The 26,762-nt window shown below is 44.8% G+C and overlaps 1 protein-coding gene across 6 annotated transcripts in view; it reads left to right on the forward strand.

Moving 5' to 3' along the window:
- The window catches only part of tdrd12 (tudor domain containing 12), a 212,313-nt gene that overhangs the window by 145,719 nt on the left and 39,832 nt on the right, over window positions 1-26,762 (forward strand). For all 6 annotated transcript variants that reach the window (XR_011596358.1, XR_011596357.1, XR_011596359.1 and 3 more), the window contains exons 26-29: window positions 84-209; window positions 381-500; window positions 10,122-10,263; window positions 16,345-16,480. Coding sequence is in view for 3 of the 6 variants with exons in the window: in XM_070898098.1 (XP_070754199.1) it covers window positions 84-209; window positions 381-500; window positions 10,122-10,263; window positions 16,345-16,480 (524 nt within the window). In the remaining 3 variants the exon portion in view is untranslated. The remainder of the gene's footprint in view (window positions 1-83; window positions 210-380; window positions 501-10,121; window positions 10,264-16,344; window positions 16,481-26,762) is intronic.

Consider the following 26,762-nt stretch of genomic DNA (forward strand, 5'->3'; position numbering starts at 1 on the left):
TCAGGGAATAAACTGGTCAAATGATTTCTAATAGTACATCTATGAAACCAAATTTGGTGCAAATGTTCTAATTTGTTTTATAGGCTACCTTGTGGTAAAGATTTAAAACATGCCGTTCTCGAGAATGATGGAAATTACCATTCAGTCATCATTTCTGAATTTTATAGTCCGAAGCACTTCTATGTGCAATTAGTAGCAACTCGGGAAGAGTAAGTAAACACATCTCGTATTACTACAGATAATTAAGAATTTGTAAAAATAGTTTTTCCATATATATATATGTGTGTGTGTGTGATATACATACACACACATATATTACACATCGACATCTCTTTCTTAAATTCAATAAGTGGCTAAAGATTATTTTTCTTTACTATCAGACTGTGTGCTTTCGAAGATGAAATTAACCAAACAGCAATGGAAAAGGAAACATTCATTTCAGGCAGTTATGTGCCAGCTGTTGGTGATATATGCTTGGCACTCAGAGGGACAGAGAAGAGGTAACTATCCGATGTCTTTATTATAAACTTTTCTACTGTAGATTTTTTTTTTGTCTTGCCAACAAGCGAATGTTCTGCTTTATTCTTCAATCATTATAGTACACATAATGGGCTCAATTTTGGCCAGGAATTGCTCCGTTTTTTTTTGGAGTAACTTGATTTTTATAGCGTATCTTAAAAATCCACATTTTGCACATTCAGTTTGCACCAGTGTAAGTGAGTTAGTTACGATTGTTAAAGTTTTTTTTCTCAAAGTGGGACGTTACCAGCCACCTATGCCAGTTCGGCCCATTTAGGCAACTTTGGCCAGCTAATAGTTACTTCAAATCTACTTAGGCCAGCGTAAGTGGCCACTTCAGAAAACCCTTGCGGAGAGTTAAGAAATCAGCGCAGGTAGGTATATCGGAGGCCATTCGGCCTGGGCTAGGGGCAGGCAGGAGCACTGATGGTGCTCCTGCCTGGATGATTTCTATCAGTTCTCCTGCCTGCCCGCCCCAGCCCTGGCCGAGTGGGTTTCGAAAGACTAAAATTTAATTTGGTCACTAATAAAGAAACTTAATGACTAAAGAATGTGAATAGGATCAAACCGCTATACAGGACATCATATGACAAACTTTGCAAAGTTAATTTACTACACAACAGAAGCATTCATGGAAGCTTAAAGTACAAAAATAAAAGAAGTGGAGCGGACCTGCACCTAAAGCACCAAGCCTTACAAACCACCAAACCTTGCAAACAAAAAGTTCTAAGAATTAAATAACAAATAAAAAATTGAAGTAAGTTCTACCTCCTTAAAATTCGACCCGGGAAGGCAGTGGGTCGGTCTGTGCGGGGGACCGACCACTCGGCCTGGGCTAGGGGCAGGAGCGATTAGCATCGGGATTCAACACGGCATTTGTATTCCACGGGGAGAGGGAGGGGCTGGGCTGCAAATGAAGAGGGGGTAGGGGTGCGGAGGAGGAGAGCGAGTGAATGTGGCATCTGTGGGGAGAGAGAGAGAGAGAGGCTGGGCAGATTGCCAAATTTCAGCGTTACTGTGCATGCGCGGAGAGTGCGACCTGACTCCAATGCGCATGTGCAGACGTCCTGGCACTGTTTTCAACGCAGGACGCTGGCAGCACCCCCGACTCGACTGGCCACGTTGTGCAACGACTGGGGCGAGGCCGGTCAGCGGCCAAAGTGAGGAGGAATTTTTTCGGTGCACTTCTGAACGGAGAAAAGCGGCGCATCTCCGGTAAGTGCGCCGAAAAGAGAGGTTGAGCGCAATAAAGGTAGCATTACCCAACCCAACAGGAGAATCACAGGGATGAGATCTGAACCCTGTTAAGTCCTTATGAATTTTATAAGAAAACCCTGAAGCTTTAAAAATAAACTTTTTATGGATTTTACAGATTATTTTAAGATCCATTATTTAAAAAAAACATTTAAAACACAAAAAATCTCCCAGTGACAAAATGGGGATACATACATGGGTCTTGGCTATTTGTGCAGTTCTTTATTCACCATCAAAGGATTATTTTATGCTGCAAGGAGACTGGCTTAGAAGAAACAAGTCCCAGATTTGAGTCTGAACTTTTTTTTGGAAGAGGAGCAAAATAAATCACCTGGGAGTTGTTTGAAGAGCCAAAGCAACCTTCTACAGCACTCTGGCCCAATTTATACTGAGAAATGCCTAGTGTTACTGAAGTGCAAATCAAATTTGATCTGCGTTTCCTTTTGTTGCTTTTTCCTCTATTTCCCACCACCCCCATCCATTCTTAATTTGTTATTTCACTTTTGCTATTTATTTTCCAGATTAATGCTGTGATATCTTCAGAGAGTACACTAACACACAACCTGTAAGATGGCAGCAGGTTCCGGAAACGTCTGACCTCTTTATTGAACAGCACTAGCTGCAGTAACACAGGTGTCCGCAGTGTGGAGCTACAGACATTACACTTCTCCCTCCTTAATGAAGAAGTTATTATAACAAACATTCATCATGCATAACTTGTATGGTTATACATAACAAAGGATATGGACTTATTTTGCCATATTTACAAATCAAGCTTAACCACTTGTTTTCTGTTTCGAAGAGGATACCTTCGCTCTCGAACAGAACCTTCTAAACATGGTATCGAATTTAAACTCATTCGAGGCTGATCCTGAGGGAAGTTTTCCTCCAAGGGATGCCCTTGATTTTCATTTGAACTCCCTCTAACTTCAGACTGTTTGTTCTCCTGACTCAGACTTGGACTTAAATTCTGACTTTCTCTTGGATTTGTTTCCATTATATTGGATGTAGGATATGCTACTGGTGTATCAAAACTATCTGATCCCACCTTCAATTACTTCCATATTTGTGGGTAAAATATGATCAATGTGAACAAACCTAACCTGTCCATTATCAAACATCTTGACCAAATATGTGTGAGGACCACATATCTTCACCACTCTTCCTGGCAACCACTTTAACCATTTATGGTGATAGTTCTTCACTCTCACCTTCTGATTTAATTTCACACTTCTCTCTTACTCTACCTCTATCATGATTCTCTTTTTGTCTTAATTGTGTCTCTTCTACGGACTATGCCAAGTTTGGTTTTAACAACGAGAATCTGGTTCATGGCTGTCGTTTGAGAAACAACTCTGCTGGTGTTCGACGAGTAGTTGTGTGAGGAGTATTACGATAAGTTATTAGAAAATTAGCCAATTTGTGGTCCAATGACAACTGTAGTTTCTTTGGATTTGGATCCAACATTTGTTTGATGAGGGCACGTTTTACAATTTGTACAGTGTGCTCTGCTGCACCATTTGAAGCAGGGTGGTACAGTGGAACCTTGGTATGTTTCACACCCATTTTTGCTCGTGAACTGCAAATTCTTAACAAAATTGTGGTCCATTATCCGAAACAATTTCTTTTGGGAGGCCAAATGAAGAAAATAATCTTTGCAAAATGCCTAATGTTTTACTTGTTATTTTCCACATTGGAAACACCTCGACCCATTTCGAATGGCTCGCAATCACAATGAACAATTGTTGTCCTTTTAGCTCAGCAAAATCAATATGTAGCCTTTGCCACCCCTGGGAGGCCATTTCCTTGGCTGTAATGGTACTGATGGTGGTTGCTTGCTTACTGATTGACATACACATTGACTTACAATGTACTCTATGTCTTTATCAAGACCTGGCCACCATAAGTAACTCTGTGCAAAACTCTTGGTCAAGCACATTCCCAAGTGCTGGTCATGGAGGTCTCCTAATAATTTGGACCTGAATTTATTTAGTTTCACCACTCTTGCATCCCACATGATACAATCTTTATCGACTGATAATTCATTCCTAAGAATGAAGAATGGATGAAAATCTTTGTTACCTGGTTTGGCCCTCCATTTGCAATATAATCATACACCTTTGACATAACTGGATCATGTTTGGTAGCTCTACCAATCTCTTCAGCTGTGACTGGCAGTTTATCGATTTTTGAAAAATAGAACACCTCTTCCCTAACGGATGTAACTTGTGATGGGGAAGGCAATCTAGACATAGCATCCACATTACTGATCATCTGCATTCAATATCATATGTATGTGCTGACAAAATCAAAGCCTATCTCTGCATTCGGGCTGCAGCTAATGTTGGAACTGGGGACTTTGAATGGAGGATTGCTGTCAGGGGCTTATGATCCGTAAAGAGAGTAAACTTATGACCATACAAGTATTTGTGGAACTTCTTGACCCCAAAAATGTATGCCAAAACTTCCCTTTTGATTTGCGCATAATTACACTCACTGGCACTGAGAGTGCATGAAGCAAAAGCAATTGGTGTCTCCTCCCCACTACATAATACATGAGAGATTACTGCCCCCCACTCCATATGGAGAGGCATCACATGCTAGCTTGATCTCCTGATACACGTCATAGTGAACATAGTGCTCTCTACCAAGTTGCTTTTACACTCCTTGAATGCTGTATCGCATTCTTTTGACCATTTCCAATGGACCTGTTTTTTCAATAGTTCATTCAGTGGATGTAATACTATAGCTAAATTTGGTAGGAACTTCCCATAATAGTTCAAAAGATCCAAAAATGATCAAAGTTCAGTGACATTCTTGGTAGTGGGTGCATTTCTGATTGCATCCAGTTTTTCCTTGGTTGGATGTAAACCATCTTTGTCTACTCTGTACCCTAAGTACTCCACTGAGTTTTGAAATAACTCTCACTTGCGAACAGACACTCGTACTCTGCTTCTCTAGCAGTTTGAGGACTTCATTGAATATGTTATTGTGAATTTGCCTATTTTGGGCTGAAATTAGTATGTCATCTAAATAACATACTAGCCCCTTAATACCTTGCAAAATCTGGTTCATTACCCCTTGGAATATGGCAGGGGAGGAAGACACTCCAAATGGTAGCCTATTAAATTGATATAGGCCTAGATGAGTATTTATAGTCAAGCATGACTTGGACTTCTTGTCTCGTTCAAGCTGTAAGTAGGCATTCGTAAGATCCAATTTGAGAAAATCTGACCCCCTGTCAGTGTTGTCAACAAATCTTCTATATTTGGCAATGTATTGGGGACATTACTCTCTACAACCTGGTTTACGGTTACTTTATAATCACCACACAATCTTACCTTACCATCGGATTTAGGTACAACAACAATGGGCATAGCCCAATTACATCGATCTATCTTAGAAATAATGATCTCAGTCTCTAGTCTTTTGAGTTCTTGCTCAACTTTCTTCTTGAGTGCATATGGTATGGAATGTGACTTGCAGGAAACCGATCTAGCATCCTTCTGTACCCTGAAAGTCGCCTTGAAGCCTTGGATCGGACTGCCCGTTTCGCAAAACACCTTCGGATAATTCTTGATGACGACATCCTTTGACGCAAATCTTGTTTCAACACGAAAAATCTCACTCCAATCCAGCTTCAGTGATCCCACCCAATTTCTTCCGAGTAAGGCAGGCTTGTCTCCATGCACTACTATTAGAGGCAAACTCCGAACTTGATCCTTGTATTTTACTGGTACGGTGATATGACCTACCACCGGAATGTTCTCTCCCGAGTAGCCTCGCAGCTCTATCTTGGCTTTCTCCAATGGGAAATCCCGCAATTTGTCAAGGTATAGCCACTCCGGTACTACACTCATGGATGCACCAATGCCGATTTCCATGGGTATCTTTAATCCCGCAACAGCTATGTAGATTTTGAAACTTTTCGAATCGCTGTCCGTTGACCTCGTGCTCCAGATGATGTTTAGCTCGAACATCTCCTTGTCCTGTTGTTGTACTTCCATGCTATGTAGTCTCTGGGGATTTCTACTCGTAGCTTTGAAAGCTGGTTTACCCTTTAATTGGCATGCCTTCACAAGATGCCCAGTTTTCCTGCTAAAGATACAATCTGCCTTCACATATGGACAACTTTGAGCAATGTGTTGTCCCAGGCAACTATAGCAGGATGTCAATGCTCTGTTCCCATTTCCAATTTCTGAGACTTTGGGGCCCCACCGCCTTTTACTTTGAGCCTGCAGGCGATCTCATTGTCTGATGACTGAAATTAGTATGAAATTATTGGGAATATTGGTCACCCTATAGGGATAGGGGATTCAATTGTAAGGGGAATAGATAGACGTTTCTGCGGCTGCAACCGAGACTCCAGGATGGTATGTTGCTTCCCTGGTGCAAGGGTGAAGGATGTCTCTGAGCGGGTGCAAGGCATTCTGAAAAGGGAGGGTGAACAGCCAGTTGTCGTGGTGCATATAGGTACCTACGATATAGGTAAAAAACGGGATGAGGTCCTACAACCTCAAAAGTAGTAATCTCAGGATTGCTAGTCAGAGCAGGAATCGCAGGATAGCTTAAAAGAATACGTGGCTTGAGGAGTGGTGCAGAAGGGAGGGATTCAAATTCCTGGGACCTTGGAACTGGTTCTGGAGGAGGTGGGACCAGTACAAACCGGATGGTCTGCACCTGGGCAGGACCGGAACCAATGTCCTAGGGGGAGTGTTTGCTAATGCTGTTGGGGAGGAGTTAAACTAATATGGCAGGGGGATGGGAACCCATGCAGGGAGACAGGGAGAAGTAGAATGGGAGCAGAAGCAAAAGATAGAAAGAAGAAAAGTAAAAGTGGAGGGCAGAGAAACCTAAGGCAAAAAGGGCCACATTACAGCAAAATTCTAAAGTGGCAAAGTGTGTTAGAAAGACAAGCCTGAAGGCTCTCTGCCTCAATGCGAGGAGTATTCGCAATAAGGTGGATGAATTAACTGCGCAGATAGCAGTTAACGGGTATGATGTAATTGGCATCACGGAGACATGGCTGCAGGGTGACCAAGGCTGGGAACTCAACATCCAGGGGTATTCAACATTTAGGAAGTGGGTAAAATGATGGAATCAATTATTAAGGATGTCATAGCAGCACATTTGGAAAATGGTGACATGACAGGTCCAAGTCAGCATGGATTTGTGAAAGGGAGATCATGCTTGACAAATCTTCTGGAATTTTTTGAGGATGTTTCCAGTAAAGTGGACAAAGGAGAACCAGTTGATGTGGTATATTTGGACTTTCAGAAGGCTTTCGCCAAGGTCCCACACAGGAGATTAATGTGCAAAGTTAAAGCACATGGGATTGGGGGTAGTGTGCTGACGTGGATTGAGAACTGGTTGTCAGACAGGAAGCAAAGAGTAGGAGTAAATGGGCACTTTTCAGAATGGCAGGCAGTGACGAGTGGGGTACCGCAAGGTTCTGTGCTGGGGCCCCAGCTGTTTACATTGTACATTAATGATTTAGACGAGGGGATTAAATGTAGTATCTCCAAATTTGCGGATGACACTAAGTTGGGTGGCAGTGTGAGCTGCGAGGAGGATGCTATGAGGCTGCAGAGTGACTTGGATAGGTTAGGTGAGTGGGCAAATGCGTGACAGATGAAGTATAATGTGGATAAATGTGAGTTTATCCACTTTGGTGGTAAAAACAGAGAGACAGACTATTATCTGAATGGTGACAGATTAGGAAGGGGGAAGGTGCAGCGAGACCTGGGTGTCATGGTACATCAGTCATTGAAGGTTGGCATGCAGGTACAGCAGGCGGTTAAGAAAGCAAATGGCATGTTTGGCCTTCATAGTGAGGGGATTTGAGTACAGGGGCAGGGAGGTGTTGCTACAGTTGTATAGGGCCTTGGTGAGGCCACACCTGGAGTATTGTGTACAGTTTTGGTCTCCTAACTTGAGGAAGGACGTTCTTGCTATTGAGGGAGTGCAGCGAAGATTCACCAGACTGATTCCCGGGATGGTGGGACTGACCTATCAAGAAAGACTGGATCAACTGGGCTTGTATTCACTGGAGTTCAGAAGAGTGAGAGGGGACCTCATAGAAACATTTAAAATTCTGACGGGTTTGGACAGGTTAGATGCAGGAAGAATGTTCCCAATGTTGGGGAAGTCCAGAACCAGGGGTCACAGTCTAAGGATAAGGGGTAAGCCATTTCGGACCGAGATGAAGAGAAACTTCTTCACCCAGAGAGTGGTGAACCTGTGGAATTCTCTACCACAGAAAGTAGTTGAGGCCAATTCACTAAATATATTCAAAAGGGAGTTAGATGAAGTCCTTACTACTCGGGGGATCAAGCGGTATGGCGAGAAAGCAGGAAGGGGGTACTGAAGTTTCATGTTCAGCCATGAACTCATTGAATGGCGGTGCAGGCTAGAAGGGCTGAATGGCCTGCTCCTGCACCTATTTTCTATGTTTCTATAAAAGCAGGGAAGTCTTGCTACAGCTATATAAGGTATTGGTGAGGCCATACCTGGAATACTGAGTGCAGTTTTGGTTTCCATAGTTACGAAAGGATATACTTGCTTTGGAGGCAGTTCAGAGAAGGTTCACTAGGTTGCTTCCGGGGATGAGGGGGTTGACTTATGAGGAAACATAGAAACATAGAAAATAGGTGCAGGAGTAGGCCATTCAGCCCTTCTAGCCTGCACCGCCATTCAATGAGTTCATGGCTGAACATTCAACTTCAGTACCCCATTCCTGCTTTCTCGCCATACCCCTTGATCCCCCTAGCAGTAAGGACCTCATCTAACTCCTTTTTGAATATATTTAGTGAATTGGCCTCAACAACTTTCTGTGGTAGAGAATTCCACAGGTTCACCACTCTCTGGGTGAAGAAGTTCCTCCGCATCTCGGTCCTAAATGGCTTACCCCTTATCCTTAGACTGTGACCCCTGGTTCTGGACTTCCCCAACATTGGGAACATTCTTCCTGCATCTAACCTGTCTAACCCCGTCAGAATTTTATATGTTTCTATGAGGTCCCCTCTCATTCTTCTGAACTCCAGTGAATACAAGCCCAGTTGATCCAGTCTTTCTTGATAGGTCAGTCCCGCCATCCCGGGAATCAGTCTGGTGAACCTTCGCTGCACTCCCTCAATAGCAAGAATGTCCTTCCTCAGGTTAGGAGACCAAAACTGTACACAATACTCCAGGTGTGGCCTCACCAATGCCCTGTACAACTGTAGCAACACCTCCCTGCCCCTGTACTCAAATCCCCTTGCTATGAAGGCCAACATGCCATTTGCTTTCTTAACCGCCTGCTGCACCTGCATGCCAACCTTCAATGACTGATGTACCATGACACCCAGGTCTCTTTGCACCTCCCCTTTTCCTAATCTGTCACCATTCAGATAATAGTCTGTCTCTCTGTTTTTACCACCAAAGTGGATAACCTCACATTTACAAGGTTGAGTCGGTTGGGACTCTACTCATTGTAATTCAGAAGAATGAGAGGTGATCTTATCGAAATGTATAAGATTATGAGGGGGCTTGACAAGGTGGATGCAGAGAGGATGTTTTCATCCTGGGGGAGACTAGAACTCGACGGCACGATCTTCGAATAAGAGGCCGCCCATTTAAAACTGAGATGAGGAGGAATTTCTTCTCTCCAAAGGTTGTGAATCTGTGTAATTCGCTGCTTCTGAGAGCTGTGGAAGCTGGGACATTGAATAAATTTAAGACCGAAATAGACAGTTTCTTAAACGATAAGGGGTTATGGGGAACGTGTGGGGAAGTGGAGCTGAGTCCATGATCAGATCAGCCATGATCTTATTGAATGATGGTGCAGGCTTGAGGGGCCGTATGGCCTACTCCTGTTCCCATTTTTTATGTTCTTAAGTGTTCCCCTGAGTCCCACAAGGTAATCTTGAATCTCCACCAGTCCAGACTTCTTCCCCTGACTGGGATATCCCACCCAGAGCACTTATCTCATGTTGGTAAATTCCCCATGATCTCGAGTGGCGGGCTCCTGCCACCAAATCTTAATGGCTGGTCGGCTGCTTCCTGATGAGTTCCTTGCCATTTTGGTTGGGAAGTCAGCATGTTAGTAAGGCGAAGCCTGCCAGCTGCTCTCCTGGACACGTTCCTGCCCAGAAGTTAAAATTGAGCCGATTGTCTCAGTCCAAATCCAGCCACTGGCCTGAACATTGATATGGGCCTCAAAAACAATAATTTTTTTCCTTAAGAATAATACCGTAATATGATACAGATGCCAAAAACTGAACATTTTTCCCATTGGCTACAGATTAGCAGTGTCTTGTACTTCCTCTTCATTTGGAAAACTAATCGTCAAGTTTTTCTTAAAATTTCAGGTGGTGTAGAGTGAAAATCTTGTCCGTTGTCGATTCTAGCAGGAATTATCAGGTGTTCTTTGTGGATTTTGGATCATGCAGCTGGATTTCTCTAAACAAAATTCAACCTTTAGTGAACGATACCTTTAAGCTTCCTTTTCAGGTCAGTTCAGTTGTTCATTAAAATGCATTTGACACGAGATGAATTGTTTAAAAAAAATAAATTGCAGCTAAACATAAATTATAAAATTAGAGCAAATTAAAGGTACTTTTAACTTATGACCATTTTTAAGCATCAATGCTGTACACAATAGTGTGAATGTAATCGAAGAGTCCAGCATTACTGATCACATTTTTATCCTTTGGAGATGGCAATGTAATTAATTGATTTACCATGGAGTATGATTTTAGCAAGTTTGTCTTTATATGTTGCTGTGCTATATATGAATCTTTCTTTTTAAAATTAGTTTTGTATTAATGTGTCAGAATTTCTTTAATATTTTTTTAATTTTTCTCCCCTTACCCCCTCCCCCCACTTTATCAATCCTATCCAGGTCCTTTTGGATCTTGTATTATGACATTTCTCTTCTCTTTAGTTTAAAGAACTAGTAAATGCTCATTTCATTTGGCCTCTTCCTTGCCTTCCCCAACTCAATCCTTTTCTCAATTATTCCATTTGAGGTCTCTGCCTTCTGTCTTATCTAAGCTCAGTTCTGCGTGTGTAATGAGAGAGGATTAATTAGCAATCTGGTCATGCGAGGCCCCTTGGGGAAGAGTGACCATAATATGGTAGAATTCTTCATTTAAGATGGAGAGTGACACAGTTAATTCAGAGACTAAGGTCCTGAACTTAAAAGAAAGGTAACTTCGATGGCATGAGATGTGAATTCGCTAGGATAGACTGGTGAATGATACTGGTGGATAGGCAATGGCAGACATTTAAAGATCACGTGGATGAACTACAACAATTGTACGTCCCTGTCTAGGGTAAAAATAAAAAGGGTAAGGTGGCTCAACCGTGGTTAACAAGGGAAATTAGGGATAGCGTTAAATCCAAGGAAGAGGCATATAAATTGGCCAGACAAAGCAGCAAATCTGAGGACTGGGAGAAATTTAGAATCCAGCAGAGAAGAACTAAGGGTTTAATTAGGAGTACAAGAGTAAGCTTGCAGGGAACACAAAAACTGACTGCAAAAACTTCTATAGATATGTGAAGAGAAAAAGATTAGTGAAGACAAACTTAGATCCCTTGCAGTCGGATTCAGGTGAATTTATAATGGGAAACAAATAAATGGCAGACCAATTGAACAAATACTTTGGTTCTGTCTTCACGAAGGAAGACACAAATAATCTTCCGAAAATAATAGGGGACCGAGAGTCTAGTGAGAACGAGGAACTGAAGGATATCCTTATTGGGCGGGAAATTGTGTTAGGGAAATTGATGGGATTGAAGGCCGATAAATCCCCGGGGCCTGATAGTCTGCAGCCCAGAGTAATTAACGAAGTGGCCCGAGAAATAGTGGATGCATTGGTGATCATTTTCCAACATTCTATAGACTCTGGATCGGTTCCTATGGAATGGAGGGTAGCTAATGTAACACCACTTTTTAAGAAGGGAGGGAGAGAGAAGGCAGGTAATTATAGACCGGTTAGCCTGACATCAGTAGTGGGGAAAATGTTGGAATCATTTATTAAAGCTGTAACAGCAGCGCATGTGGAAAGCAGTGACAGGATCGGTCCAAGTCAGCATGGATTTATGAAGGGGAAATCATGCTTGACAAATCTTCTAGAATTTTTTGAGGATGTAACTAGTAGAGTGGACAAGGGAGAACCAGTGGATGTGGTGTATTTGGACTTTCAAAAGGCTTTTGACAAGGTCCCACACAAGAGATTAGTGTACAAAATTAAAGCACATGGTATTGGGGGTAATGTATTGACGTGGATAGAGAACTGGGTGGCAGACAGGAATCAAAGAGTAGGAATGAACGGGTACTTTTCAGAATGGCAGGCAGTGGGGTACTGCAAGGTTCAGTGCTGGGACCCCAGCTAGCTATTTACAATATACATCAATAATTTAGATGAAGGAATTGAGTGTAATATCTCCAAGTTTTCAGATAACACTAAGCTGGGTGGCACTGTGAGCTGTGAGGAGGATGCTAAGAGGCTGCAGGGTGATTTGGACAGGTTAGGTGAGTGGGCAAATGCATGGCAGATGCAGTATAATGTAGATAAATGTGAGGTTATCCACTTTGGTGGCAAAAACATGAAGGCAGAATATTATCTGAATGGTGATAGATTAGGAAAAGGGGAGATGAAACGAGACCTGGGTGTCATGGTACATCAGTCATTGAAAGTTGGCATGCAGGTACAGCAGGCGATGAAGAAGGCAAATGGCATGTTGGCCTTCATAGCGAGAAGATTTGAATATCGGAGCAGGGAGGTCTTACTGCAGTTGTATAGGGCCTTGGTGAGGCCACACCTTGAATATTGTGTACAGTTTTGGCTCCTAATCTGAGGAAGGACATTCTTGCTATTGAGGGAGTGCAGTGAAGGTTCACCAGACTGATTCCCGGGTTGGCAGGACTGACATATGAAGAAAGACTGGATCGACTAGACTTATATTCACTGGAATTTAGACGAATGAGATGGGATCTCATCGAAACACACAAAATTCTTACTGGATTGGACAGGTTAAATGCAGGAAAAATGTTCCCGATGTTGGGGAAGTCCAGAACCAGGGGTCACAGTCTAAGGATAAGGGGTAAGCCATTTAGGACCGAGATGAGGAGAAACTTCTTCACGCAGAGAATTGTGATGCTGTGGAATTCTCTGCCGCAGAATGTTGTTGAGGCCAATTCGTTAGATATATTCAAAAGGGAATTAGATGTGACCATTATGGCTAAAGGGATCGAGAGGTATGGAGAGAAAGCAGGAATGGGGTACTGAAGTTGCACCAGCCATGATCATATTGAATGGTGGTGCAGACTCGAAGAGCTGAATGGCCTACTCCTGGACCTATTTTTTATGTTTCTATGTTTAACCAATTCCTCCTCGCCCATCTGAACACAGCGAATGGCATTTCACAAACCTGAAAAGAGTAACGCCTAACATTTTGAAATCCATGCAATCTTTATCTTTCTGATCTGCATTTCACTTGTACTTTCCTTGAGTGTTGATTAAAGTTGACTAAAGTACTTCTATTTTAAGTATTTTGCTGATTGATATGGCTGCAGTGAAAATGACAATTCACTGTTTTACTTTTTTTTTTAAAACAGCTATTTTAGGAGGATCGTTTCTGTTGGATTCCATACCATATTGGGAACAAAGGCTCTTATCTACAATGTTTTTATTTTGTACATCTTGAAATGTTTAAATATTTTTATGCAGAAAACATTTAAAGAACAGCAGAAGGCAACATCACAAAAGAACTTCTGATCACTGCTCTATTTTATCACTATTTCTTCAATGAGGGTGTTTCCCTATTCGTAACCCCTTCCCATTTAATTAAGAGTGGGGTTTGGAGCATTGATTTCTACATGCTAAGTTTTTGGTTCTGGTGATACAGTGGAAGTAAATGCTCCCATGAATCTCCATTCAGCTGGCTACAGAGCAAACTTTCGTGGCTTGTAAATGATACATAGTATATAAAGGGAGGAGAAACCTAAATACTGTACATTAAACAGAATGGTAAAACGAGAATGTAAGATATTAAATTTGTGTACCTACATTTGATTTTGTTTTTACCATACTGATCAAATTCTATTTTTAAAGAAATAAATATATTTTGGTCAGCCAGGACTGTGACCAGCATGGAAACTGATCATGTTTAAAACTGATCATCAATTTTAAGTGATTGCAAAATCTAGTCCCCATAATGTACGAATTCTGTTTGTCCAATGTTGAGTGCGCATAATCTCTTCCCTGTACGGACACATCCAACTTCCACAAGTCCAGAGCACTCTGGCACAGGTTGGCAGAGCAAAAGCTAAGAAATCCCCAAGTATGGAGAAGAACTGCTGGAGTTTAACCAGCTAAAACTATGCAGCTTACCAGAGCAGTTTCCCACTGCTTGTCTAGCTGGAACCACACTACCTGTTGGGACTTACGGCTGCAAGATCATCTGGGGCTAAGTAGGAAGAATCCTAGCCATATACATTGACAGGTCTACACTTCGTTTTGTTAGTGAGCCAGTCAGCCTGGACGATTATCAAAAGTGCCGTGGAGTTCTCGGGACCTGCCAACTCAGATATCGGATTCAAAGTCTGTCATTGAAAATTCCCTTGGTGTAACAATAATTAAGCAATTTTTTTCTTGGGTTAGTATAGTAATGAATTCTTCCAATTCAACCACAATTCTTAAGGCTTTAAGAACCGGTTGCATTCAGAATCATGTCACTTTACTGTACATGACTGCTATCTGGTTGCTTCCTGTTGCAGACAGAAGTTTGGATTTTGAAATGACTGTTGGATAGAGTTCCTTCTTCATTGTGTTTCTTTAGTCATGATCATGGAAAATCATGAATAACTCAGTGGTATAATGGTTCTATTTCGAGAAGATCATAAGATTATAGGAGCCGGCCATTTGGCCTCTCGAGCCTGCTTCGCCATTCAATAAGATCATGGCTGATCTGATCATGGACTCAGCTCCACTTCCCTGCCCGCTCCATATAACTCTTTACTCCCTTATCGCTCAAAAATCTGTCTATCTCTGCCTTAAATATATTCAATGACCCAGCCTCCACAGCTCTCTGGGGTAGAGAATTCCATAGATTTACAACCCTCAAAGAAGAAATTTCTCCTCATCTCAGTTTTAAATAGGCGGCCTCTTATTCTAAGACCATGGGCTCAATTTTCCACAAAGCATTTTTTTGGCGTACTTCAAGAGTTCTGCACGATTTTTGGGGGCCCAAGTACGCCAAAAAAAAGTGCTGTAAGTTTCCCCGTTGCATCTCTCCATTTTGGCGTTTAGTTTTGGGGGTGGAGCCTTGATCTGCGCCAAAAAGATCGGGCTGCCATGGTAATCAGGGACACAATGCGAGCTGAGGCTGCAAAGTGAAGCATAAGCCACCCCCTAACACATTAAAAGAATTGAAAAACACCAACTTACCTCCAACTCTGTCCGAAGGGGCTGTTCTCACTCACTCACACTCACTCACTCACACACACACACACTCACTCACTCACTCACTCACTCTCAGGTTCTACATGAATGCTGACGACACCCAGCTCTATCTCACCACCATCTCTCTTGACCCCCCCCCACCCACCTCCGGCCCACTACTTCTGATTTGTCATGCTGCATGTCTGACGGCCAGTATTGGATGAGCAGAAATTTCCTCCAATTAAATATTAGGGAGACTGAAGCAATTATCATTGTTCCCCCATCACAAACTTCGTTCCCTAGCCACTGAATCTATCCCCTTCTCTGACTACTGTCTGAGGCTGAACTAGATTGTGAGGAACCTTGGCATTCTATTTGACACTATCCCTGAGCTTTGGACCTCATAGCCTCTCCATCACCAAGATCGCCTACTTTCACCTCCGTAACACCGCCTTTCTCTGCACCTACCTCAATTTATCTGCTGCTGAAAGCCTCATTCATGCCAAGACTCGACTATTCGAATGATCTGGCTGCCCTCCCACCTTGCACCCTTTGTAAACTTGAGCTCATCTAAATATTTGCTGCCTGTATCCTAACTCGTACCAAGCCCTGTTCGCCCATCATCCTTATGCTCGCTGACCTACATTGGCTGGCAACAAGATTTTAAATTTTCATCCGTGTTTTCAAATCCTTCCAGGGTTTTGTCCCTCCCTATCTGTGTAACCTCCTCCAGCCCTACAGCTTGAGATCTCTGCATTTCTCTAATCTGACCTCTTGCTCATCTCCGATTTTCTTCGCTCCACATTGGCGGCCTTGTCTTCGGCTGCCTCGGCCCTGAGCTCTGGAATCCCGCCCCCCCCCCCCAACCAATCTACCTCTCCTCTTTAAAAAAAAACCTCTGACCAAGCAAACCTGTCTTATGTGGCTCGGTGTCCAATTTTGTTTGATAATTGCTCCTATAAAATGCAAGTTATACAGACAAATTTTAAAAGCAACTAAATGTCCTGTATGTTGAATTATTTAAACCTTTTTATCTATTTGTGGTGCTAATCATGTACATTTAAATTGTTTAACTGTGGTCATCTATACAGATGATCATGATTGTAGATTCATATAGCTATACCTGATTATCTTGGTATTGCAGGCCATCTGCTGTTCACTGTTTGGTGTAGAGCCTGTGGAAGAAAACTGGAACCCAGAGATTAAAGAGTTGGTGTGGAATACTTTTCATGACAAGGAACTCCAAGCTAAAGTCATTGAACAAAATAAAAATGATCCAAGTGAGTTGATACTGAATTGATAGCACCTGAAAATATACAAAGTTGTAATTTGGGCAGATGAAGTTTCCACAAAAATGTACAAATTGGATTTAGTACTGTTATTGGTGAAACTTCACAAATCAGTGTTTACTAATGGGTTGAATTTGTTTTTTTTCCTTGTAATTAATTTTCAATCTTGGACATTTTTCATGTTGAATCTTGGGGAGCTTTCTGAAAATGGGCATAAGCGCCAGAATTTTGGGTTCGATTTTTGGCGTATTGCCAGAGTTATGCTCGTTTTATTTGGCCCCAAGTACTCCAAAAAAAAAATAAGATTGGAAAACTGCAAATATAACATCCCTATTTAAAAAAGGAGGCAGACAAAAAGCAGGAACTATAGACCAGTTAGCCTAACATCTGTGGTTGGGAAAATGTTGAAGGCAATTATTAAAGAAGCAGTAGCAAGACATTTGGAAAAGCAAAATTCGGTCAGGCAGAGTCAGCATGGATTTATGAAGGGGAAGTCATGTTTGACAAATTTGCTGGAGTTCTTTGGGGATGTAACGAACAGGATGGATAAAGGGGAACCAGTGGATGTGGTGTATTTGGACTTCCAGAAGGCATTTGACAAGGTGCCACATAAAAGGTTACTGCACAAGATAAAAATTCACGGGGTTGGAGGTAATATATTAGCATGGATAGAAGATTGGCTAACTAACAGAGAGTCTGGATAAATGGTTAATTCTCTGGTTGGCAACCAGTAACTAGTGGGGTGCCGCAGGGATCAGTGCTGGGACCCCAACTATTTACAATCTATGTTAACGACTTGGAAGAAGGGACTGAGTGTAACATAGCCAAGTTTGCTGATGATACAAATATGGGAGGAAAAGCAATGTGTGAGGAGGACACAAAAAATCTGCAAAAGGACATAGACAGGCTAAGTGAGTGGGCAAAAGTTTGGCAGACGGAGTATAATGTTGGAAAGTGAGAGGTCATGTACTTTGGCAGAAAAAAATCAAAGAGCAAGTTATTATTTAAATGGAGAAATATTGCAAAGTGCCACAGTACAGTGGGACCTGGGGGTACTTGTGCATGAAACACCAAAGAATAGTATGCAGGTACAGCAAGTGATCAGGAATGCCAATGGTATCTTGGCCTTTATTGTAAAGGGGATGGAGTATAAAAGCAGGGAAGTCTTACTACAGGATATACTTGCTTTGGAGGGAGTTCAGAGAAGGTTCACTAGGTTGATTCCGGGGATGAGGGGGTCGACTTATGAGGAAAGGTTAAGTAGGTTGGGCCTCTACTCATTGGAATTCAGAAGAATGAGAGGTGACCTTATCGAAACGTATAAGATTATAGGGCCAAGTTTCGGCCTGAGTTGCTCCTGTTTTTTTTTGAGCAACTGGTTTAGAATGGAGTATCTTAGAAATTTGAATTCTCGGCATTTAGTTTGCTCCAGTTCTAGTCAGTTAGAACAGTTTCACTTTGGAACAGAATTTTTTTTTCAAAAGGGGGCGTGTCCGGCCACTTACACCTGTTTTCAAAGTTTAGGCAGTGAAAACTTACTCCAAACTAACTTAGAATGGAGTAAGTGAAGATTTTTGTACGTTCGAAAAAACCTTGTCTACACTTTAGAAAATCAGGCGTAGGTTACAAATTAGGCATGGGTGGAGGGGGGGGGGGGGGTTTAAAGGGAAGTTTACAAACATTAAATACTTCAGTTTTACAAATAAAGAGCCATCATCAATAATAAATGATCAATACATCAATAAATCAACCAATAAATCAATCAAAAAAAATTAATAAAAATTTTTTAAAAATTAAAAAATCAATGAATAAAACATTTTCTACTTACCGACTGCAGCACCGGGAGTCCTTCAACAGCGTGCTGGGACGGCCCCCCCAGTGTGTCTCTGTCAGTGTCTCTATCTCTCTGTCTGTGTGTGTGTGTCTCTCACTCTCTGTCTGTCAGTGTCTGTGTTTCTGACAGTGAGGGGAGGGGGAGGAGGGAGGGAGGAGAGAGAGGAGGGAGGGAGGGAAGGAGAGAGAGGAAGAAGGGAGGGAAGGAGAGAGGAAAGAGGGAGGGAGGAGGGAGGGACGGGAGGAGGGAGGGGAGGGGAAAGGGGAAGAGAGAGAGAGGAGGGAGGGAAGGAGAGAGGAAGGGGGGAAGGGAGAGAAAGAGGCTGACGGCCAGGCCCAAGACCTCGGGCTGGATTTACAGGTAGGTGGCGTCGGGTCTCGGGGTGGGGGGGGGGGAGGAAAGAGTCGCGGAGGTCCGGGGTGGGGGGGGGGGAGGAAAGAGTCGCGGAGGTCCGGGGGTGGGAGGAAAGAGTCGCGGAGGTCCGGGGGGGGGAGGAAAGAGTCGCGGAGGTCCGGGGGGGGGGGGGGGAAGAAGAGTCGCGGAGGGGGGGGGGAGAGTCGCGGAGGTCCGGGGGGGGGGGGGGGGTGCGAGGCGAGGAGGAGAGGAAAGAGTCGCGGAGGTCCGGGGGGGGGGGGGGGCGGCGAGGAGGAGAGGAAAGAGTCGCGGAGGTCCGGGGGGGGGGGGGCGAGGAGGAGAGGAAAGAGTCGCGGAGGTCCGGGGGGGGGAGGAAAGAGTCGCGGAGGTCCGGGGGGGGGAGAGTCGCGGAGGTCCGGGGGGGGGGGGGGCGAGGAGGAGAGGAAAGAGTCGCGGAGGTCCGTGGGTGGGGGGAGGGAGTAAGGAAAGAGTCGCGGAGGTCCGGGGGGGGGGAGGAGGAGGAAAGAGTCGCGGAGGTCCGGGGGGGGGAGGAGGAAAGAGTCGCGGAGGTCCGGGGGGGGGGGAGGAGGAGGAAAGAGTCGCGGAGGTCCGGGGGGGGGAGGAGGAAAGAGTCGCGGAGGTCCGGGTTGGGGGGGGGGGGGGTGGAGGAGGAGGAGAGTCACGGGGGGGTGGGGAAGGAGAGAATCGGGGAGGGGGGGGGGGGGGTGTGGAGGGGAAGGAAAGAGTCGCGGAGGTCCGGGGGGGGGGGAGAGGGAGAGAGAGAGTCGCGGGGGGGAGAGGAGGAGGAGAGTCGCGGGGGGGAGGGGGGGGGAGAGGAGGAGGAGAGTCGCGGGGGGGTGGGGAGAGGAGGAGGAGAGTCGGGGGGGGGGGAGGAAAGAGAGTCGCGGGGGGGGGGGAGGAGGAGAGTCACGGGGGGTGGGGAAGGAGAGAGTCGGGGGGGGGGGTGGGGGAGGAAGAGAGTCGCGGGGGGATGGAGGGAAAGGGGGGAGGGGAAAGAGTCGCGGAGGTCCGGGTTGGGGGGGGGGGGGGTGGGGAGAGAGAGAGTCGCCGGGAGTGGGGGAGGAGAGAGTCGGGGAGGGGGGGTGGGAGGAGCCTTATGCACGCAGCCCCAGTGAGGCCATTCGGTCAGGGCTAGGGGCTGCATGCTTCGGGCCCCTCCCACGCAGTTTTGGGCGCCTGAAGCTTACTGCACATGCGTGTCCACTGTTGCGCACATGTGCAGAGGTCCCGGCACTGTTTTCAGCGCAGGGACCTGGCTCCGCCTCCGACAGCTCGCGCTGCGCCCAGCTCCAGAGGACCTCCAGGGAGCCGGAGAATAGGTAAGTTTTTTTTTTTAGGCACACTTTCTGGCGCGAAAAACGGGCGTCCAGGTCCGGGCTTGGGCCCCAAGAGGGGGCTTGACAAGGTGGATGCAGAGAGGATATTTCCACTGATGGGGGAGACTAGAACTAAAGGACACGATCTTAGGAAAAGGGGCCACCCTTTTAAAACAGAGATGAGGAGAAATTTCTTCGAAGGTTGTAAATCTGTGGCATTCACTGCCTCAGAGAGCTGTGGAAGCTGGGACATTGAATACATTTAAGACAGAAATAGACCGTTTCTTAAACGATAAAGGGATAAGGGGTTATGGGGAGCGTGCGGGGAAGTGGAGCTGAGTCCATGATCAGATCAGCCAAGATCTTATTGAATGGCGGAGCAGGCTCGAGGGGCCGTATGGCCTACTCCTGTTCCTATTTCTTATGTTCTTATGATGCCGGTTCTATTTTTTGAAACTGGCGCCACGCAGCCCTGTCTGAGATTCGGCCTAATGTCGGTGCTGAAAAAACAATGTCCCTCCTGCTGCGCAAGCGTGGGAAAAAAAGGACGTTTTTGACATCATTGCTATAGGCACGCATGCCCAGTACAGCTTGAAATGAAGAAACATTGGAACCAACTTGCAGAAGATTACTGTGCATTCCAAGGTCTGGAGGCCAGTGCAAAACAAAGTGGCAAAACCTTGGTCAAGTAGTTAGTGTAAGTAATATTTTCATTTATTCAATGGAATTGCAATTGTAAATGTGACCATCTGTATATGTCCCACCCAGCAGAAAGACACCCTCTAAAAAGTTATATTTTCATCTTTGCAGAGGAAGATGACATACAACAAAAGGGAAAGAAATCGAACAGGAGTAAGCCGGGCAAATCTGCACCCACTGATACACTTGGAAGACAGGGTCGCTGCTTTGATGGGTCCTGCCTGGAGAAAAGCAACCACCACTGCTCAAGCTGGGCCCACACTCGAGGGAAGAGGGCAAGTCCTGCAAATTCCACAATCTGGCTTTGCGAAATGTTAACTACTGCACGGGCTAGCCATGCTTCGGTTCATGGGGATGTCTCCCTCAGCTACGCTTGGGTTGATGTAATGTGCTATCATTCATTGTGGTCCTGCAAATCAGCCTGCTGCCCGTGCTGTGAGAGCCTACTCATGCCACCCATCCTGCCCCCTCCTCTGCTGCTAACCATTTGTCTGTTCTGTTATATTTTGCAGAACTTGAGGCCAACCCTGATGATGCAGAAAAGGATTCAGACGCGGACGAGCCTGAAGAGGAGAACATCTTCCAATCCCACCTTCCAGACCAAGAGCACGGAGGTGAGGGGGAGGTGATGGATGAAGCCCCTGCTGTTAGACTCACTTTGGAGGAGGTGCCAGCCCCTTTCCTGAGTGGTGCTGGGACATTCCATGGTTTCCCACAGTCCGAGGCTGGGGATTCCAGTGGGGTGCAGTGAGGCACACCCAGGGCCCCACTGTCCGAGGCTGCGGGTTCCAGTGGGATGCAGCAAGGTACACCCAGGGTGAGGAGGGGAAGAAGAGCTCGAAGGCGTTCTCCTGAGGTGCAGAATCTAACAGATGTGGTTCAGATGATGGCAATGAGTGTGGCATTGACCATACGCGATCACTCCTGGACACCATCAGTGGGGTGGGTGATGAGGTATCGAGACTGTCGGGAGAAGTAACAACACTCTCACGAGAAATGAGAACACCGTCCGAGAACATGAAGGGGGGAATGTCTCAGGTAGTTGAAACACTGTTGCTCAACATGAGGGAGAGCTTGTCACAGGTAGCTGAGACACTGTCAGGGCACATGAGGGAGTGAATGTCGGAGGTAGCTACTGCAATGAGGGAACACGCCTAGACCCCACGGCCATTGACGGAATCAACTACCACTCCCACTCCAATCCCCAGACCAACCTCTGAAGAGGCCCAAGCCAGGCCTTCCACATTACCGCCTGCCCACGCCCCCATCAAGAAGTGTGCATTACCTGAGATGCTCGAAAGAATAAGCATGGTACCAACCCAAGAAATGCCGCGCCACTGCCTGCGGGCAAGAGTGGAGTCACCAAGACCAAGTGCAGCGGACGGTCTTAGAATAAGGTGGAGGAGAGATGAGTACAGCCTTTCTTCGCTGCTGTTGTTATTGTTACTGCTGTAACTGTTCTCAAATTACAAGTTTTTTGTAAGTGACGTAAATTTACAAGTTTAAAAGTTTGTAAGTGATCTTAACTGAAAACTTTAATAAAAATATTCTTGCATTAAACTTTAAAGTTAAGTACAAACAAGTGTTAAACTTTTGAATAAAATATATTTTAAATTATAACTGAATCATTTCCATTATTTGTTCCATTATTATCACAACTTTTTGAACTAAAGAAGAATAATTTCCATTATTTGTTCCATTAACACAACATAACATTGCGGAACAGGTCCAAACAGTAAACCTGGTCCATTTGGAATAGTTGCCGCTGAGCCTTCAGGCAGCAAAGCATTCATGAATGATCTGCTGGTGCACGGCTCAAGCAATCATTAAAGGGGAACGACGGCCCGCCCTCCTCCGCCGTCGTGCTCCGAGTTCAGGTAGTTGCATGGTTTCATCCTCGTCAATCTGCATCTTCCTCCTCATCAGCCACTCTCACCTCAGATGGGTCTTCTATTACCAGCTGCTGCTGCCGCATGATGGCTAAGTTATGCAGCATGCAGCACACAACAGTGAATTGACCAACAATCTCGGGAGTATTGCAAGTCTTCTCCAGAATGGTCCAGGCAACGGAAACACTGTTTCAAGATGCCAATGGCCCTCTCTATTATGCTGCGCATCGCAATGTGTGACATGTTGTATTCCCGCTCAGCTTCCGTCCGGATTACACACGGGCGTCATGAGCCAGGTGGCGAGGCCGTACCCTTTGTCTCCCAGTAGCGAGCTCTGCCCTTTTGGCTGCTGCTGAAACGTGGCAGATATAGCGCTCTCGCGTAGGATGAATGGTTGTGGAGAAATCTTCCTTTCTCCCGAGCGGACCCACTGAAATAGAGGATCGACGCGATTGGTGACAGACTCTAGAGATAGGTTTGAAACGATCTTTATTCCGACATATGCAGAGGAAGTCTGTCTTAGCAGACTAAGACAAAATCTTCAAAAACCCAAAGGGTTCACACATTGTACAGATTTTGAGTAGGCTGGCCTACAACTAATCATTGAAGTGACAGTGATAGAAAACACTGCCTATGGCAGTGAGATGCTAAGAAAAGTTATCTAACTGTCACAGATAACACAAATGGGAGCATAGAGACAAACGGGAATTCAGTCAAAGCATTTGTTAACCCTTATCAGACTGCCTTCTGAGTGGCCTGTGATCTCTTCACCATCCATAGCATATGGAACCACTCTCAGCCTCTTGGAATGTGTTTGTTTCTACAGGTTTGACCTTGCCCTGTCCTTTTCAGCCTGTTCTGCATTCTTTAAAAGATCTTCATGTTCCCTCAAAATCTTGAATATCTGAAGTTTCATTTTATGTTATACACCATTTCCTATTATTTGTAAGCGAGTTTTACATCCAATCTGTCGGTATTTTCCTCACCCTCCTACAATCCACCCTTATGGCCCTTGGCTATACACAAGCAGGCCACACCGTTGAGATTTGTTAAAGAACACCCTCCGTTTTCCTTGACCAGTGGTCATCTAGCCTGGAGTACCATCATATGTCTCTCCAAACCTCAAACAGTGCGTGCTTTGTCCATTCTCTGCTCATAACCATTTTCCTGCCCCGAGGTTGACCTAGCCTTAATTGCCCTTACTAATCGTCGGGCCTTCTGTTTTCTTGCTGCAGCACATTGCAAACACAACAAATATAGCACACTCAGTAATTGAATCACGATAAGTACATGAGATATTATCCTTATCCAAGGATGAATTTGAATGTTCAGTCTCCAGTTCCATAGGTCATCCCACCATGTGGTGACCTTTAATGTCCTCGATTTCCTTCCAAATGCCCTGATTGTTCTGCCTGAGAGGGTAGTAGACTCTCTGACTCTTGACAACTGTTTCTCGCAGTTTGACGAGGTGTTCTGGTAACGGGGGCACCTTATACCCAAACATGTTCATGTACTTGGCGAGCCCCTCCTTTATGTCTCCTGACACCTGTATCGATGTTGACTCTCGTCGATGTATGTCTACCAATTCCTCCTTTCTGATTCTCACAGGTATTTCAGGAATAAAGCAGAATGTAGCAGTGGGGATCTGGCATTCCTGCTGATTGTACTTAAAAGGATTTCTGATTAGTCGTTGCACAATATTCTCCGTTGCTGACACACGCCATGTGTCTTTCCCCATTGTGTGCCCACTGTTTCCATGGTGCAATTTACCTGCGTACTAGTAATATTAAATCCGCAAGCCACCTCAGGATCATAACTCATTTTATGAGGGTATATCGTGGTGCCCTGATGAGTAACACTTTCCAATTTTGTTCCTATCAAACTGTCTCTAAGTTACAGCATATGGTAGCATCTCGAGATAAGCTATATACAGACCTTCTCTAATAATCCCTATGTTTTGTACTTCATACACTTCCTTTGGGTTATCTCCTTCCATAATTACTGGAATGGCCAGTATCAATCTTATTAGTCCCCTTTATCATTATTACGTTCCACTTGTGTGGGATATAGGCGTATCATCCCCCTGAGTTGGCATTCTTGTATTTCCTTCGAATGCATGGTCAAATTGATTGGTCATTGCTGATCCACAGGGGAACTTCCCCTCGATGGATCTGTGCCAAATTTTCCCATGTCTGTTCTACTACCCTGGTCCCGATTGTACTGCAGACATCATTCTTAGCTGCTTGGTCAGAGGTTACATGCTCTTCCTTGATTAGCTTATTAATGGTCCGTGCATGGGCCTCAGACCGTTGCTATGTCCTGTAATCTAATTATCAGCACTAGGTCCTCTTTTAACTGTGAATCTTGATTCTGATTTTGTTCACGCAAAATTTCCTTAATACGAGAAGCTAAATCTCGTACTTTATTATCCAAAGTTGCCAAATCAATGGTGTTTGCCACCGAGGTTCCGATGTTAACGACCATAGTTGCGTCATTTACCAGGCCTCGTTTATGTCGTCTATGAGAACGGGACCTAATTGGGCCCCCCATTGGCATAGTTACTTTGTCTCAGGATTTGTTGTACCAATCTTCAGTACAACTGCTGCGTTCTTTTAGAACACCATTCAGGAAGTTTCAGATTAGTCAACTTTAACACAATGGGTACCAACGCATTGTGTACATTATATATATCTCCACGTTTTATTAACACTAATCCAATTTGTGGCCCAGGTGTGTGTTCTGGGCACTGAACCCGCCAATCGGGCACTGACGGTGTATCTAGTTCAGCTGCCTGTGACGTGGTTGTTGGGGATGGGGTGGTAGGCTCGTCCCTTGTTACCACCGTTATACCTGGTGGTTGTGGGCACTGTTCCTGCTTTATGCACAGGATAATTCCCTCTTTCCCTCTTTTACATAAGAACATAAGAAATAGGAGCAGGTGTAGGCCATACGGCCCCTCGAACCTGCTCCGCCATTTGGCTGATCCGATCATGGACTCGGGTCCACTTTTCTGCCCGCTCCCCATAACCCCTTATTCCTTTGTCAGTTAAGAAACTGTCTGTCTCTGTCTTAAATTTATTCAATGTCCCAGCTTCCACAGCTCTCTGAGGCAGCGAATTCCACAACCCTCTGAGAAAAGACATTTCTCCTCATCTCAGTTTTAAATGGGCAGCCCTTTATTCTAAGATTATGCCCTCTAGTTCTTGTCTCCCCTATCAGTGGAGACATCCTCTCTGCGTCCACCTTGTCAAGCCCCCTCATAATCTTATACGTTTCAATAAGATCACCCCTCAATCTTCCAATGAGCAGAGGCCCAACCTACTCAACCTTTCCCTTTCCTCATAAGTCAACCCCCTTATCTCCGGAATCAACCTAGTGAACCTTCTCTGAACTGCCTCCAAAGCAAGTATATCCCTTCCTAAATATGGAAACCAAAACTGCACACGGTATTCCAGGTGTGGCCTCACCAATACCCTGTATAACTGTAACTGCTTTTATACTCCATCCCCTTTGCAATAAAGGCCAAGATTCCATTGGCCTTCCTGATCACTTGCTGTACCTGCATACTAACCTTTTGTGTTTCATGCACAAGTACGCCCAGGTCCCGCTGTACTGCAGCACTTTGCAATCTTTCTCCATTTTAATAACTTGCTCTTTGGTTTTGTTCTGCCAAAGTGCACTCTTGTGACGTTCTTGACAGTGTAATTCCGGTTATTTTAAACTAAGTCGTTGTCATAGTCGGAGGATCTGCATTGTCTGGGCAGTCAGATGTTTCTCGCTTTGGCGTTCCCGGGTCTCTCTCTCCCTGGCTTGTTCCTTGCTGCTGTTTGGTATCATATGCCATTATGACTGGAACAGATGACCCTGAGCATGTTACACATTCCATTTTCTCACTATTTCTCCACTATTCTATCCCAACACCTCTGTCTCTTGGTACAGTTTCTTACGGTCGTCTCTTGATGTTTAGTTTGGTTATTATATGTGTTAATGGACGTATTATCGTAATATATAATTTCCCATGGCTCATTCGCCCATTGTGCCAGCATCAATGTGTACTTCCCTTGTGGGTTAACACAGGACGAGGAGCCCGAAGCTGAATTCCTTTTACACCATCCCATTATGGTCTTAGGTTTGCATTTCACCCAGACCTGATGAGTCTG

This window comes from Pristiophorus japonicus, chromosome 13 (assembly GCF_044704955.1).
Source record: "Pristiophorus japonicus isolate sPriJap1 chromosome 13, sPriJap1.hap1, whole genome shotgun sequence".
NCBI classification, from domain to species: Eukaryota; Metazoa; Chordata; class Chondrichthyes; family Pristiophoridae; genus Pristiophorus; species Pristiophorus japonicus.